Below are 18259 nucleotides of genomic sequence, written 5' to 3'. Positions count from 1 at the left end.
CAAGCCAAGATAGCTAGGACCTCCCACACCTAGCAAAAAAGTACTACCAAAGAAATAGCAAAGGAGAGGATAGGCACTGAATGCCAAGCAACCCGAACAACTAAGTATTTGGTCCTTGTAGGCTAGTCTATCTGTTTTGCAAGACTTCAGGTTTCCTGGATAATCAGGATGTGGCAGGGGAATTAGTTTGACAGGAATAAAAGAAAATAAGCCAGTTAAATGACAACTTATAACCAGGCTTTATAGTTATACATCATACTCAATATGCCACAACATACTGACATCTTCCAAAAAGATGATTAATTTTGGAATGAATGATGCATGCAACTTTAAACTTAATAGCTCTCCCCATGTGAAACTTGGGGCAATTTTTTATTTAAAAAGCATGTGGATAGCAAGTGTGTAGGCTGTAGCCGTATTGGTCTAAGGACATGGGCAGACAAGGTTCTTTGGGTGAATCTGATATCTTCAACTTAAGTTGAACTAATAACTTAAGTTGGTCTAATAAAAGATAGGAGATTCGCCCAAAGAACCTTGTCTGTGGATAATAAGAAATGATGCAGCCTCATACGGGAGAATAAAATTGCTGAAAATATTTCTGTTTTAATTTACTCTTTTATTCTACGGATTTCAATAGGACTTCGTAAGGCAAAGCCTTTTTGCTGTCTCACTATTATTCCTATTGACAATGTCCCATAAGCAGATTTTATAACATGCCATAATTTGCTATTATGAATGACCCCCCCTTCTCCTCCTCCCCCCCCCCCCCCAAACCCTTTTGTCTGAATCAGTAGGCTTTATTTTGGTAAAGCCCTTAACTATTTATCAGGTGAAAAAAAGAAGCAGGGAAGAGAACGTAAATAATGGCTCTGATTTAATGCTCAAGTAGATAAACAATACAAGCTTTCAGAAAGGGAACCCACTTTATTATTTCCACTACTCTAGGATTAATGCAGATAAGTTATACATGCATAGAGAACAGCAGCAAAGTTGAAAAGACTGGAAATCTTCCTAGTAGGCAAGGGAGGCCTCCTGCACAAATTCTCAGTTTCTTCACCCCTATTAGTGGAAGAAAAAAAGATCTAGAAGACCAAATATTATACAGTTGGCACTCATGGTTCAGAGATTTCTATTTTGCTCAAGAGACTCAGAGTGTTAATATTTTAGGAATCAGGAAGCAGTCAGGGCACAGTGGCATCTTAGAGATAACTTGTTCACAAATACATACACTTTTGTGGGCAACAGCTTACTTAAATACTATCTGCAAGTTAGGTCTCTAAGGCAGTGCTTCCCAAACTTTTAATCCAGGGGAAAAAAAAGCATGCCCCAGGTATAAAAATTGGGGGCACACTTTGCTCTTCTTAAAATGCATACAATATTCCATTCTCACAGGAAATCATACTACTGCTGAGATGTACTGTTAAAAAAACAAAACACCACCAAACACAGTAAACCATTTGTTTGAAGAAAAATGTATTTACCCAAATCCAAGATTACTCTGAATTTAAAGATGACCCCCAATAATCAGAATCTAGACATGGAAAATTTATAATTTTGTTATAACTTTCTGTGTCTATAAACTAACTTGATCATCTTAAATTTGTTCCTCCCATGGGTAAGCAGTGGCAGGGGGTGGAGACAGGCAGCAGTGAAGTCAAGTAGCCTGACCCCTGGCCCTTGACCTGCCCCCCGCAACAAACACCTGGCCCATGCTAATCCCCACCCACTGTCTGTGTGCCCCAATGCCTGCCCCCCTAACCAGTTCCTCCCCTCCCCTGCCGCTTACCTCTCTGGTTCCAGCATGACTCTGTCCCCACTCTAGCTTGGGGCATGTAGCACATGACAGACCTTGGAGCCCAGCCACCCATCAACAATTGTGGTGGCAGCAGCCCTGATGCTGAAGCCAGAGGGTAAGTTGCAGTAGCAGAGGCAGCAATGTCAGGGGTGGAGGGAAGAGGGGAAAAGAGAGGGGGAAACGGAGGCTGTGGGGGAGGAGAAGGGGAGGGGTGTTACTGGACTAGTATCTGACTTAAGTAGGCTGGTGCCTATGAAAGCTTATGCATTTCTGACTGAGTTAGTCTCTAAAAAGGTGTTACACCTTGCTCTGCCTTGAGCCTGAAGAAGCAGTGCAAGTTACTTGGTAATGATCTTAAGCATCAAAAAGAGTTAGCTGTGTTAGTCTCAAGTCAGGCAGTTGTGGGCAAAATATGGCCCTGGCCTGGACCCAGCCCATCAACTGATTAGATCCAGCCTGTGGGGGGCACCAGCCAATTGACTGGATCGAGCCCATGGCTGCCCCCGCAGCACTTTGCATGGGGCTGAGCCCTGCCTGGGGTAGCCTGCACCACTCTCCCACCTATACCCACCAGCACAACAAGCAGCCACCTCTGGGTGGCTGAGTGGGTGGAAGGAGCTGGTGAGTCACCCAGGCAAAGCTTCCCTCCACAGAGTGGCACAGCAGGGGCAAGTGGAGGAGGAGGAGGGGCCACTGGAGGCAGGGTTGCCAAGCAGCACCCAGGCAGCTGCAACCAGAGCAACCCTGCCAGGAAGCTACATACGCTGGTTGGGGCCAGGGCCGGCATTCAACACTGGTTGCCCTGGGCAGGGCTCAGCCCTATATGGAGCGCTGTGGACTGAGCCTGCATTGCACTGCCTGGTGAGCTCTGCTGCACCCACCTCCAGCTACCTCTTGGGATCTAGTACTCACAAAGCCCCCCTTCCCCCAGCCTAATTTAAATGATTGATTTTTTTAAATCAACTTTCCCATTGTATATTTTTTTTTTGTTTTTTTTAAAAAGGGAGGTATATTTTCACTGGTTGATATAAGAGTTAAAACATGTTGATTTACAACTAAATACAGTTTTTACAGTAGATTTGGTACATGGTTCCTGGGTATACACTCTCTCTCTCTGAATTTATATATTTAATGTGTTTATTAGATTGTTAGAAATCCTACATTGACATGCTATAAAATGGTGAAATATATTTCTTATTCAATAGATTACTAACTTTTGTTCACAGCTGTAATAAAGCTGCATTAAGATGGCAACTTGAATTTTAATTAAACACACAAAATCAGCACTTCCGATTTATTAAACAAAACTGCTTTGGATACTTTTTTTTTTTTTTAAATCAAACCATGGTACACATTTACAGCTAATTTACTAAATACAATTATTAACTGTTACAGTATTACAAGTATAAATTATAATTAGTGAATTAAACCAATTATTTTGGATCACCCTGGGAAATATTTTCTAAAATGCCTAGACCAAAGTCATTTGAGCTTAAGTTCCTACTTGCTTAATTCTCTTTAAAATGAGACTGTTTTTTTATGTAGGCTTTTTTGAAAATGTGTACCCTCTTTCTTCCAAGTTATTAAAACTCATAGATCTCATCCTCCCCTTTTTCATTCATAGGCTGAAAGAAAAAAAACAAAACAAGATTTCCTGCTTTTTCAACTCCTGATGATTTTCTCAGCTTTGAATGAAAGAGTCCAAATGAAGAAAATATTCTTTCTGCACCAGCACAAGAGGCTACTTCTCAGCAAAGATGGTTTAGCACTCTGATAAACTCTTGTTCCAACTTCTTTGCTGGTGATTTTCTACAAGTTCAGTGGTGAGACTAACTCACCATCAGCAAACAAGTGTTGCTTGAATGGTTCACCTCTAGACTTGAAATTGATTATGGTTGGCATGATTGATGGGAGATTAGTAGATGCCCATGTCATAGCAGCATTTTCCTCTTTTGCAGTTAGGCACCAACCCAGCACTGATTGAACCCAGCAATCGTCTTCTCTGTTGCACACACTGCTCCTTATTCCACTCCTTCTCCCTCCTCCACACAAGAAACTAACAAACCAAGACTCCTCCTCCCCAAGACAATAACCCACAACACCCTTGATTTCTCTATGCCCTGTTCCCCACCTGCAAACCCCCTCCCCCAAAACCCTCCCTGTAACAAGCCATGATTTCTGCTATTGTAACCCCCTAGCCTTGTACGCTGCAGATTTGAATGTAAAGACATGGATAAAACACTTGAAAAGTGAAGGTCTACATCTCTACACACGCAAAGGGACCAAGGAAGACCATTTAAACTGAAATACCCAGAACCACTCAGAAATAGTGGGTTAGTAGTTACTGAGCAGATGGTTGTTTTTCCATGAGCTAGAGAATAAGGCTCCGTTATGGGTGCTGAATCATAAATATTCATACATTTGAAAGCTGAGTTAATTAGAGCTGAGGTCGAGAGAAGAAAACAGGAATTTGATACCATCTGGGTGGGCTCAGTGGATATTCCTGATCAAGGAGTACATACAGTGGCGTTTACTAGAGTCAGAGGCCAGGTTCCCAACACCTGTGATGACTTTTCTGATCCTTTGTATCCAGCAGTATAGACCCCTACATCTCTTGCAGGGTCAAGCCCCTGTTATATGAAATATTGTGCCATAAATTTTAAATAGTCCAAGTGCCAAGTCAGTTCCAAAATTCAATTAAGCAAAGCTCAATAACCAGGTCTACAAAAATCTATGGGCCATAAAGCTATAATTGGGTCAGCAGTCTTCCTCCCAGACCCACAGACCTGGGAGTTTGGATGCCCCGTCACACTTGATCTTCACAAAAAAGCTGAGAAGACTGACCTCAAAAGTTAGATGTTTTCCCCCCTCATTTTTATATAGAGTAAAAACAGCCTTTAACTCCACATAATTTGTTTAAAATAATATATTAAATGTATGCCATAGCCAGTTCTGTATTAAATTCAAGTTTCATTTTAAGCTGGTTTATTTATAATTAAATTTTCCTTATTAAAATTTAAAATAAAAAAATCCACATTTAAAATAAAAAAAAATTGAATTTCAACTAAAAAAAATGAAAAAGACCAGATCTTAAATAATTGATTTTTATTCACCCAGTGGCTAAAGTCATTAGTGCCCTAAGTGTGAATAGGTGAGGACCACTTAAGTCACTGCCCCACTACAACCACCATGGTTATGACATAAACATAGCTCAAAGTTACACTTATATCGAATACCACAATGCATAAAATCATAAGGAAAATAAGGTTATACAGTTTAATATTACCTTAACAAAGAGACAGCACTTGTCGCCTTAGTAAAATAAACTCAAGGAATAATGCAAGACAACCCACACCCCTCCAGTTCATGACAATAATACTAGGTCTTGCTGGGTGCGTCTACTTCTGCATTAATTACTGTGCCGTAATTATGTAATAACATGTATTAAAACTTAATGTACTAATCAATGCTACTGCGCAGTAGCACTGGCGCATGCTTTTTTTGTGATGTTAATGTGCAGCAGACTAATTCTACTGTGCATTAGCAAGGTTTTTGTCTGCTGTACTAGAGTCACTTCCTAGTGAGCAGGTGAAGAGAATCAGGATAACTAACAATTAGTCATGCCTTCCTACTAGGGAGGTGCTAAGAAATGTTCCAAGAAATATGGCACAATATAGTGCAAGACAGTAAATCAAAGAACTAGACTGTCAGATTTTTACAAGAAACTGAATTTAACACTTTAATATTTTCACAAAACTCCAGACATAACTAAACACACATGCTTACAACTATTTATGGGCATGCAGAGAAATTTCTGTAACTTCGTAACTGTAAGACGCCCATTCGTATCTGCAGAAGTGGGAAGCTGCGGCATTTCCCCCATATTTTTTAGGCCTCCAATAAAACTGAGAATGCTTCCTATTGGTGCACAGAGTGCAGGTCCAGCTTCAGTTTAAAACCTAAAGATTCATAACTGCTACAATAAGCATTTAGGAATTATGACAGGTAATAGAAATTAGGGGTGGGTAATTATTTCTGCTTGTGAGCCACTTAATGAGTTTTGGTGAGCTGTTGAAGGCCGCACAAAAAAACTTTCAGAAGATATCATTTTAATAAGTTATAGATAAAAAACCCAAATCATATATTGAAATCAAACATTTACTGTAACAGAAGTCAGCAACGTTTTTGGCTGGAGTGGCAAAAACACCCCAACCTTGACTCAATGTCTTGACTTGGCTTGCCAGTGGCAGAAGGTGGAGAAGGTGCAAGGGGCCTGATCCTTGCTGCTGGTAGCCGGTGTCCTGGCCCCTTTCCCACTGTTTGCCTTGAGGTATGCATGCAGCCACTGCCGCCACCAGGACTCTGCACCCCAGTGCAGCTGTTTGAAGTCTCCTGGCTGCCTTCCACAGGTGGCTCAGGCTCTGGGCAGCTGCTGCCTGCCACAGAGCCCAGTCTGTTTGCAGCAGGGCTTGCAGCCTCCCGGCTGCTGGTTGCAGCTTCCCAGTGCCCAGGCTTGCTGTGGCATGCTGAGTAAAATTGCCTTGTGCACTATGCTCTGGCACATATGCCTGGTGGTTGCCATATGTACTATAAATATTTTAATTTTATTTCAAAATTTTTTTCCCCCCCTAATTTATGTTTTTTCTAGTAGTGTATGTAGATGTGATTAAATAACAGCTCAAAAGAAAGTCTTAGTCTTGTAGTGCATACGTGTGTGCAGGGCTGCCTGAGCACTAGGTCCTGGGAGCCAGCTGGGGAGGGTAGGCAGGGGGCACATGCATCAGAGCTCACCTGGGAGAGTAGTACAGTCCACTGGTAACAGTAAAACTTTAAATATTAGGAAAGCCAGATCAGAAAAAAGCCAAGACCAAATCCTGCCTCCTAATTCAAGGCCAGAATACTGTAATGTGCCCTACGCAGGGCTGCCCTTAAAGACTGTCCAGAAGCTGCAGCTAATGAAGAATGTGGTGGCCTGCCTTCTGATGGGGGTGGGTCACCAGGAGCAGATAACTCCAGTGCTTCAGAGTTTGCACAATCTCCCAATAGCTTTCCAAGCAAAAATTCAAGGTGCTGTTTTTGAAGAACTTTAAGGCCCTCGATGGACTGGGGTCTTTGTACCCAAGGAACCACTTTCTCCCTTATGCTCCATCAGTACTCTTAACAGCAGATAAGAGCAAGTACTCTTAAAGCATTGAATTCACTCAGTAAAAAAGGACTGGTGGTTACTTGCAGCAGTTACTCCTCAGGTCTGGAACTCCCTGTCTGCAGGGCTGCCGGAACCCAAGGCTGGACATTTTTTGGAAGCTCTCTAAAGATCTTCCTATTTGGGCAGGCATTTAGCAAACAAAGCTAAGGTGGGATATTGTTTAGGGGAGGTTCTGTTTCAATGCTGACATTCTAATGGTCTTAAATTTTGTTTTTCTTGGTCATTCTTCCTATTTTACAATGAGAACAGAATAACTTACAAGCCACACTGAGCCTTTGTGGGAAAGGCAGTGTACACCTTGAATCAATTCATACATACACAAAATAATTAAGAGGTGTTGAAATTGTGAATGCACTCAAAACAGCTTGGGAAAGATGGCATATGAGAAAGTGCTATGTTTTTCAATGCTTCTCTTATTATAAAAGAAGGGTTTTCTTGACAATATATTTTATTGAAGCAACTGTACAGTTGCAGTATTGCCAGCCCCATTATCAAAAATCAAAAGACAAACTATTGAAAAAAAAAAAAAAGAGAATTGGTATTAAATAATGAGATGCTATTTTTGAAGTATAAACCAATATAGATATATTGATCATTTGTTTATAAATCCCACTAGTCACTTATTTCATTTCTAATAGGTCAGAGATTTATACAAAGGCTATATTACAACTCAAAATTATGTAGGTGCAACTTTGTATGGTTGAGCATGGGTGCGTGTTGTGTGTGGGGGGTGCTGTGGGAATGTGTGGGATTTGGAGCCTGGGTGGAGCGGCCCCACACACCCTGGCAGGATGTTACGTACTGTGGCTTGGGAGTGAGGGGCAGACAGATACACAGACAGCACCCAGAAGGTAAGTCTGTGGAGGGAAGGTGTGGGGGGGCAGATCGAGGCCCCCATGGTGAGGGAGGGAGTGGGGTAAGGCAGGGCAGAATGAGGCCCTCTGGGCAGGGCGGGTCATGCAACACAGCCCCTGGTGGCTCAGCTAGAGGCATGGAGGGTGGGGTGGGGGGTGTGGCTCCATGTGGCTGATTCAAGATGCGTGGGGATTTGTGCGCAAGGTAGAGGTGGGTTGCCCACTGCAGGCTGAGGCTTTTGCCCTGGGAGCCATGCAATCCCATGTTGTGCTTCCCACTGCCAGGTGGGTAGGGGACATGTGACATAGCTAGCGCATGGCTCCTGAGGCAAAGGCAGCAGTGTGCAGAGCCCCAGCCCACAGCACGAAGCGCAGTCTCTGGGGCATAGGGGGCATGTGTCCCCAAGATTTGTGTGCGGGGTAGAGGCAGGCTGCCCGCTGCAGGCTGGGGCTCTATGCCCTGCTGCCTTTGCCTGGGAGCTGCACACTGGCTGTGCTGTGCGCTTCCTGTCCACATTACTGTAGTTGGGAGAGAGAGGTTAGACAAGCTTTCAGTCACAGTGCCCTTCCTCAGCTCTGGGAAAAGCAGGAACAGTTTAGCTATATAGCAGATAAAACAATGGCTTGTGTTTACCTCCACATGTAAATAAAGTAGCCTCAAAAAACAAGAGTGCAGGAAAAAACCCTGTAGAATGGCCTTGTTTTGAAACTACTTGTGCTAATTACTTTGTTCCTATCTTTACAGCCTCACACTGTTTTTATTTACATGTGTGGCTAAATACAAGTCCCTGTTTTATCTGATATTTAGCTTAGGATGTTCCTGTTTCTCTCTCAGAGCTGAGGAAAGGACAGGCAGTTCTCCAAAGCTTGTCTAACATCTCTCCCAGCAATACAGTTGGTTTAATAAATGGTATCACCAAATAACCTTTGTTTCTCCCTTATTTTCTGGAACCTCACACCTACACCACTTCTTCAACTCTTCTTAAAAACAAACCAGAATACAAAATGGATGTGCTTCCTAGCTGCCAGCAAACTCAACATGCATTCTTTGTCAAGCTAAGTAAACTCACGTGCATTATCAAGAATTGTAAAGCATCCATGGGACAAAAGTCAATTGGGGTTGCTTAAAGTTGGGCTCTAACTGGAATGTAGTTAACCAATGTGTGTTCACACAGAAGCCAACTCAAATCTCCCAAACTTTTATTTTTTATTTTAAGCTGTGCAGTACATAAAGTGGCTTTAAACACATTAATATTAATGGCCTTAGAGTAAGCAGTTATGATTCTAAAAAACACACCGGGTTTAGTTTTTAAAGTGAAGGCTGTTCAAGATGGGGACAGTTTCCTCCTAGGCCTGTACAAGTCACAATATTTATGTTACTGAATCTTAGAAGTCTCAGCGTGCTTTTAAACTTTTAATTGAATCACAGATACATAAGCTTACTGATTAAAGTGAGCTCTTGCTCATAAAAGTTTATGCATCTTTAATTCAGTTAGTCTAAGGTGCAACTCTACCTTATCTTCTCTCTCCCTGACTTCATCTAACATGGCTCTCTGACTTGTACAGTTGTCTAAACATTTTCATTATGAAGCATCAGTGACAAAAAAAGGCTTTTCCAAAGAAAGCAGTAGTTTGTGGGAAACTAACCTATTTGTACTTATACAACTTGGATGCATAAATCTAATACTAAAAAGGCGTACAAAATTAAGCATGCGGAATAACTCTACACATGAAAGGCGGCAGCAGTAGAGAGACATACAGCTTCTTGAAACATTTGGGCTTGTGCATCAAGGACTGACTCACTTCCTGAATCATGCTATGAAATACATAGAGACCATCAAATAAGTTTTGGGTTTTTTTTGCTAAAATCTAGCTGGTGTAATAAAAGATATCACCTTTACCACAAGTTCTGATTCCTTTTATTTATTTATATGCATATACAGACACACACACACACTAGGGGTGCACTGATAAATTGGTTGACTAGCAGATCAGCATCAATAAAAGGAGAAATGATGTTATCGACTACCAGCTTATTTTGGTCATTGTAGTCTATAATTATGGCCACATGCCTGGGGTACCTTGGTGTGTGTAGTCTGGTTCCTGTGCCCCACTGTTGGCCTAAGACCACGGCAGATTACAGGTCCCAGCGAGCAGTGGGAGGTAGGAGGTCACTGGGAAACTCAGCCAGAGCCATATAGTCACTTTTGATCTGCTGAAGGTAACTCCCAAGCTGTATCATTAGTGGCCACATAGATGAGCAGCATGGGATAGTAGTCAGAAGGCCAGATAAGTCTGGGTAACCATTCTATACCATCTTAGATGCAGGTCCCTGGCACGCAGCAGACCTTCCAAGCCAACAGGTCAGGCCAACACAAATGTTTCTGCGTCTTGCAGGAAGGAATTGCCAACCACCATCAACACTGACTGCTTTCTCTTGGTATCAGTGGTCTCCATCCTCTCTCCTCTAGGGGTGTGTGGCTTGGCTTCCCTTGCCACTGGACTGGACTCCTCATCCAATTAGACAGCTTCACACCTCTGGACTGGACCTGTAGCTGTCCAGCTAGAGGAGTGCTGTCTGTTGCCAGTAATGACAAGATGTCAGCATCTACCTTCCAGAGAACCTGCATCATCTTTTGTCTTCCAGTGTTTTCTCCGATGCCAGAAGTCTCTTTATGAATTGAGCTGATGAAGGCATCGTGCTCGGATGCTTCCAAACCCACCTACTTCCTCATCCCGAGAATCTACCAGGAGACAGCTAGCAAGCACTCCTCCACCTGGCTGACCCTTCAATTTTATTACACTGTTTCAATTATACTTTTGTCCGCTTCTGCCCGTACTACCCAAACTAGTCCATAAAGCTGTTGTTTCATCCTTAAGTTGAGCTTCTAGCACAATGCATAGTGAAAACTGCTGATAACGGCTAGGCAAGCAGACACCTTTGTTTATTCTACTAAGCAGCTAGAAAAACCTTAATTACTGGAAACTGCACAGGACTGATGTGAGAAGTCCGCAACACTTACCTTCCACTTGACTCCTAAGCTTCTCTTCATTGTCATACCTTGATTTAGTTTTAAGTTGTTTGGAGCATGAACTAATCTTAGCTATATAAAAAAAAAAAAAAATGCAGGGGCCCACTGGAGCACTGATGAATCTCACGGGCAGCAAGCATTCACTTTGCCTATGATTCAGATTTCAGAGCTGTTAGCAGTAAAATCCAAGCCAGAACACTCCTTTCTTTCTGAGAGAATTTCACAATAGTTGAAGAGCTCGTTAATAATATACTAAATAGAAACTGCATTCACAGTCTGTATTTGGTAATAGGTTAAACAAGATAATATTACTGCAGTCTGAAAAAAGACTTCTGGAACATGTGCAGAAGCTGAACTTTAGGGAAGTGAAAAGAACATGGTTAAGTTTGCTGAAGTCTCTTATCTTTTAATCTTTCTTTTTTTTTTAAATAAAAGCTCATTTGTTAAAATTTAAAATAGTGCTAATGAAAAATCGTAAAATGTCGACTATTTTGCATGGCTACAATTAAGAAAACCAACAGCAGTCTTTTGGAGTGTGGCTGGTTCTGGTATATGCTAACTGCTTTCTGAGCTCTTTTTTGAAACAATGCATCAAGTATACCAATGACAGGAACAATTTTCTGCAGTCTTTATTACTTACTACTTGATCTATTAATAAAGGTCTAGACTTACAACTGACAACACACAATACATATCCTAAGAAGAATCACCAGGAAAGCGTGGGGATGAACAACAGGGTCAAGGAACTGGAAAAATAACTCTCTCTATAATCTTAGAATGCCTCAACTGTTATCACAATTCTGTAAAGATAACTTCAGAGGTGCAAAACTAACTGAACTGGCTTATGGTAGAGCGGTGCGGCAGAGACTGAAAACCAACTGAAAATTTGGTATGGCCTTGTCATTTATTTATGCTTTGAGGGAGGCTTTTTACTATATGCTGCAGTGGACAAATTTAGCCTCCTTTTTTACTAATGAATTAATAATCAGGAAAGGGAAAGGTTGTAAAAGAAAGACTGGTTCTATGCTTCTAATGGCAGTATGAAGGCAGGACAGAATTGCACCTTAGAGACTAACTTGGGGTGGCCAAAGTGTGACAGGTATCACAAATGGAACAGGCAGCCTGTGCATGTGTGGCAGATCAGGAAGGGGACAGACAGCACAATGGCAGACAGGGCAGAAAGCAAAGCAGCAAATTGTGTAGAGAGCACAGGGAAAGAAGCAGACAGCAGAGCAGCAGATTGGGAAGGGAACTGGAGTGGTACCTGGAGAGGCTGCTGAGCTAATCTGTTACACGCTTGCCAAAAATGCTGGCGCCCACTGGACTAATGAATTCAGAGATGCCCAAGTTTTCGTAAGCAACAGCTCACTTTGTCAGATGTTATGAAAGGAGTTGCAGGGAACAAATATTCAAATATGAAGAGTGATTGAAGTACAAAAAGGGGATGATGGGGAAGGAAATGAGAAGGGCACTGCCTAGACAGGCCAAGGTGAGTTAAGAGAAAAATGCACAGAAAGGGCTCAGAGAAGCTAACCCAGATATAAGGTGTAACTCTGTCCAGCCTTCTGCCCGACTTTGGAACAATGTGGCTAACTACCTCTCTGCTCAGTTACAGTATGGTTTATTTTATTTACATCTGCAGCCAAACACACTGTTGCAGTTTCAAAAAGAGAGGGAGCCTTGCATAAGTACAAGGAACAACAACTAGTTGACTGTTAAATGCCACTAAGGTTCTGTGCAATACCAAAAAGTGATGCATCTAAAGACTGAAGAAATGGCATTATCACCATAAACTCTTCTAATGAGTGAATCCTATGCAGTCTATGGACCAAAAATTATTTGTAAAACACATGCTAATGGACCGCAAAGTTGATCACAGGCCAGATGGTGCCAGTACCTCTTTTCTAGCCATTATATTCCATCAAAACCTGATAGAATTTGCATTTTCCTTACAAGCCTTTCTTAGAAAGCAGCTGTTTGTGCTTTTCTGAGCTGGAAAAGTTCACATTCTTAAATAGATAAATGAAAAAACCAAGAAAATTCCACTGCATATTTATTCCTTGGCTCGTAAAATGAAAGCCTTTTTAGGCAAACAAAACCTTGAAAGAATGCTCAATTACTCATGCTGAAATTCTCTCCTTTGCTATATACAAGTGCATATATTATGAAGCTTTGTCTCATTCCCCAAAAATTCCCAAACTTGCATCACAGATGTACTGCACATTGAATGAGAAATTCTACTCATCTTCCTTGTGCTTCCATTAACACTATCAATAACACAAAGAAATTCACTTAACTTGCATTCATATGATATTACATGACTGGGACAGATCTAGGAGAGTGCAGCAGCATGGTTACAACCCCCTTTGTGCACTAGAAAGACTCCCTGCAGCTTCTGAGCCCAGAGGATGAACACCACCTCCGTTCTCCCTCTCCCCACCCCTAATTTCAGTGGCAGAGGAAGCGGGGACAAGCAGTGGCAGTGCTCAGTCGAAAAACCCTGGAGCTATGTGAAACCAGGGACTGAACCTCTACTGCCAAATTAAGAAGAGGAAGGAGGAAGGGAAAGACAAACAGCAGTGATGCTTACTCACCCCCTGGGCTCTGGAGTCACATGAAAGCAGGGGGCCTGACCAGACCCTGGCCAACCAGCTGGTGAGTTCAGCATTCAAGGCACCTGCACAGTTCTCGTGCTGACATACCAGTGAGCTCCAAGAGGTCTCCTGCATCTAGGACTGTAGCAAAGTAGGTGCAGCTACAGCACATTCTCTTCACTGTGCACATGCCACACGGTCAAAGGAGATGTGATCACAATCCCCACACCACAATCCTAGATTCATTTATGTCCGTAACTTAAATATCAGGAGTTGCATCCATGTGCAACTCTTAACATTCACATTAAAAAAATTAATCCATGCGTGCACAAAATTCAAATTTTAACCCCTTACTTTGGTTGACTTAACCAAAATGAAAGATTTTTCACTGGATCAAGCAACTTGGAAACATTGGTCAAATCACAAACTTTCACATCAGTAAGAATTTGAGAAGCTACTGAAAAAGTGACACTTCCTTTATTCTATAATTCTTTTAAAAAGGGGGGGGGAAGCAATTTCTAGGGGGATTATAGTTAAGGAAATGGAAAACAATGGAGGCAATACTATGTTGTTACTCTTACCTGGCTCTGCTCTTACTTGGAGCTTCTGTAAGTCAATGAGAAAAATCAAGGTAAGATCCCTCTCCACAATCTGGTAGAAAAATCTATACCTCCAAGTATGGGATCCTCACTAGCATTATCCCTGCACCTCACTAAAAGAAGATGTTTATAGTAGGAAGTGGCAACCATTCAGGATTAGTAGGGAAAAACAGCGCAACTCTGTCCAAGGTAGGCCAGCACTTTACCTACTGCAGAACCCCCCTTTCCCTGATATCTAGGTTTCATGGACTAGATGAAATTGCTTGGCAGGCTAGAACTAGTCTATGGGAGGTAAGTTGCTGATCCATGTCTTACTCGTATCTTACTGGAACTGACCTGTTCTCCATCTAGTCCAGCAGCCAACACAAGATGCTTTGGTCCTGTATCCCTTTACCTGCAAGATATTGCTTTGGTATAAACAAAGCAAAGCATCTCTGCATGTTCATTCCTTAGGAAGAGCTTTGACACTGATGTCAATGCACACCAACACCATTACTCACCATGCCTTGACCAGCCCACCACCATTATTAAAATTTAGGTACATACCCCAGGCAAAGTGCTATATGCCCACCATGAAACCACTGCTTTAGGGAAAGGGGAAGGAAATGCTGCAACAAGCAGTTGTGACATCTGTACTACTTTAAAGACCTTGCTGTCTGCACTCAGAGATGGGCTTACAAACTGATACAAAAAGCTATACATCCCTTACTCATTTTGGGGAAGTATGAAATACATTAACTCAGGATATTGCTGACTTCAGTGTCTCTTGTCTCAGAATCACAAGGAATTCTTGACTTCCATAATTTAATTAACAGATTATATAAGTGTTTATTTCTTAAATGCCATTTTGGTTTTCTGTTAGGACACAAGAAGAACCGTGATCCCTTATCTCAAAATCAGTTATTCTGCATATGTACCAAGGCTGGCTCTTAAAGTACACAATACAATATTTTCAATACCTCTTCAAACAAAAGTTTTCTATGCTGCAAGTAACTTATACTAAAGCTTATCTGGTGCAATACAGAGGTCACTGGGCAAAGTCCTCCGGTCCCTGTTACAATAGGAGGTAAATATAACTCTCTTCTGACCCTCAAAAAATAAATATTTCACCAAAATGTGAAAAATTAAAAATTAAATGGGTATTTAAAAGGTATTAGGTGCACAACAGAACCTTTTGAAACGTGTCAATCTACCCATGACAGTGAACCAAGAATAATTTTAAGTACTATACCCAACTCATTCCCTATATTCATGTTTGTACTATTAGAAGTTTTTAAAATACAAGTTCTCTCCTGTGGTATTGAATGAAATTAAAATAAAAGGAAAGCCACAAATCATAGATACCCATATAAGTCAGAGGAGAATTTCAGAATCAAATTTTGGGGTTTTTTTTTTTTCAGTCTGAAAGATATTTGTTTTCCATCTTGAGACATTTTCGGAAGTATTTTATATTTCTAGCTGAGATCTAAATGAAAACTGCTTACAAGCAACATTTGCTATTCTTATTAACCCAAGTAATTTAAAAATAAATTCTAACTTGTTTAGTTTTTTAGCTCAGTGCACTAAATAATCTCTTAGTGTGATGACACTAATAAATTCCAACATTTTTACCCAATTATAGACTGATATATTCCAAAATCCCACAGAACCTTCAGGAGGGGTTTCTGGACTAAATACATTGCCAGTAGAACTACCCAAGACAACATCCTTTGCTCTGTTAACTTGGAAACGTTAAGTGATATGACCGATTAGATAACCACAGGTATTTCATTTTTAATCACAGGGAAGTTTATATGGTCACTATGTTGGTACTAGGTCCTGAAACACAGAACTCTGCAACTTCAATTTATCTTGTCAAGAGGAATCCAGCATGGAAACTCACAGTGTCTGAAAGTAGGGTATGAAATATTTAATACAGCTCAAAATAAATGGTGCGTAATGGTTTAAGTTTAAACGCATTAGTCTTCTATCAAGCAGCAATAAGCACACAAGCATTTTTGGATAGGTGGAGATACCAAGTGAAACCTCTTAACCATATCCAAAGCCTATTGTGTGCCCTTGCATAAATTATTTTATTTGGGTAAGGGAAAGCAACTGGCACTACCACAAAAATTGGACATTCTTTTTGAAGAAAGTCTGTGCACATCCTCTAAATTTTAACCAGTCACCTTCCTCTCTTCCTTTCAACAGCCAGATTTCACTACTTACAGTGAAGGAGACTTGTGTCTTCCTTCCCTTACAACATTGCCTGCAGAAAATCTCTGAAACCAGCTTCACTATAGGGCTTCTATTACAGAAAGGGCAGAAATAACAAATCATGAACCGAACCAAGAATACAGAGCCAGCCAGGCTGCATGGAAACATCCGCCCAAGTTGCAGCAGAACCTGTCAATCCCGGATTGGCCTTGCCAGACACCTTCAGTCCCTCAGATAAGGCAATCATGGAAGAAAATCATCCTCAACTGAGGGATTGCCTATGATTATCTTTTTTAGACCTTTCATCATCACTTGATCAACTTTGGCAGAACATGGACACTTTAATGAAAAAACCCTACAGCCACACTCGCTCCTTTTCATAATACAGGTCACTTGCTCATCCATGAGAACAGTCAACCAATGATCCTTAAAGGCAGCTTGCTTGGTTTCAACTTGATCTGCCTCACTCAAAGAAAAAGCACCCTGCACAAATGATGCACTTCTCTTCTAGCACAGGCTAGTGGCACCAAAGGCACCAGGTGGCTCTGCAAACCTGCCTGTCAATTAGAGAAGACCTGGTGCTCTACTGACACCAGTACCATTCCCACAGGGGAGGTCAGCATGGTGGTCAAAATGGCCCACTGCCTGCTCACCAGGTGGCTCTGAGGTGATAGCATCTCAGGTGTACCCCTTGCCAGGGAGCACCCAGGGGCCCCTAGAGGGTGTCACCACCACCCGACCCACGAGCAACAAAGCAGCCCTGAGGCAAGGCAAGGGCACTTGTCACCAGGTCAGGTGACCAAGGGCGTTTATAGATGTGCCCCAGGATGCAAGGCACTTTAATCAGCACAGCACCAAGAGCACCGCTAATAAAGGGCCAGGAACATCACGTGTACCAGAGTCCCCACACTCAAACATGGTGGCAGGGGTGCTTTAACTAAAGCTTATCGAAGCACAGGGACGCTGTTTTTCAGCACAGTAACGCTGATCCACCTGATGCTGGGGCATGGCAATTGCCACGCTTCAGCAGTGTGTTGCAGCAGCCTTGCTGCACGTGTACAGGCACCCCAAGTGCCTCAAGCATTATTCATGGGAACCAGGTGCCACCCCTGGGGCAAGCAAGGGTGCAGGTGGTGTGGAGGCAGCCTCCGCAGGTGGGGGGGAGATGGAGCCCGGGTCCTGCCCTGCCTGGCACTTACTGAGCTGGCCGGGTAGGGGCTCCTTGCAGAGGCCGCCCATCACCGTGCTGAAGGCCGGGGCAGGGGCAGCAGGCGGAGTGCCACTCTGCCGCTCGAAGTTGCCCGGGTTGGAGAAGTAGTCGCGAAGTCGGGGCAGCTCGCGGCCGCTCTCCAGCAGCTCCGTGTGCAGCTCCAGCGCCGTCAGCAGGAACTGGTCACGCAGGAGCTGCGCCGCCAGCGCGTCCATCGGCACCCGTGGAGGCTCCCCCGCCCCGGCCCCGGCCGCCTCCCCCGGCGCCGCCACCCGCAGACCCGGCAGCGTCCCGGGGCTGCCCCCCGCCGCCGCCTCCTGCAGCGGGGAGAGCGGACCGCCGCGGCCGGGGCCGGCGCCTCCGCCGGATCTCGGCTCCTCGAGCTCGTCCTCCTCGGAGTCGCTGAGGAAGGGGTTCACGCTGCCGCCCCCGCCCGCAGCCGCCATCTTACAGCGCGGCCCGGGCCGCGGTGCCGCCGCCCGACGCGAAACCGGCCGGGGCCTGCTGCTGCCGCTACCCCTAACAACGGCTCCTGGCTCCCCGCGCCGCGCCCTGCCGCCACCAGCTGCAACAACCGTAGCCTCAAGCCCCCTCCTTCCTCTCTGCTCCCGCCTCTTCCTCTTCCTCTAACCGGCTTCCGGGTGTCAACTCTCGCGAGACTCCCCTCCGCCCAACGGCCAGTGCAGTCCGGGCCCGGCGCTGGGGCCCCGCCCCTTCCCTCCGCGGCCGAGGGACTTCAGCCCCGCCCCGCCAGGCTGAAGGGAGGTGGGCGG

The 18259-nt window shown here is 43.5% G+C and overlaps 1 protein-coding gene across 6 annotated transcripts in view; it reads right to left on the bottom strand.

The window, feature by feature from the left end:
• Positions 1-18195, bottom strand: part of RELCH (RAB11 binding and LisH domain, coiled-coil and HEAT repeat containing) — a 139138-nt gene extending 120943 nt beyond the window's left edge. For all 6 annotated transcript variants that reach the window (XM_019490375.2, XM_019490376.2, XM_019490377.2 and 3 more), the window contains exon 1: positions 17476-18195. In XM_019490375.2, the coding sequence (XP_019345920.2) occupies positions 17476-17932 (457 nt within the window). In that variant the 5' untranslated portion in view covers positions 17933-18195. The remainder of the gene's footprint in view (positions 1-17475) is intronic.
• Between the last annotated feature and the right edge of the window lie 64 nt (positions 18196-18259).

This window comes from Alligator mississippiensis, chromosome 3 (assembly GCF_030867095.1).
Source record: "Alligator mississippiensis isolate rAllMis1 chromosome 3, rAllMis1, whole genome shotgun sequence".
Lineage (NCBI taxonomy): Eukaryota > Metazoa > Chordata > Crocodylia > Alligatoridae > Alligator > Alligator mississippiensis.
Note: the sequence above shows the minus strand (reverse complement) of the source record. Positions and strands in the feature narration are given on the sequence as shown.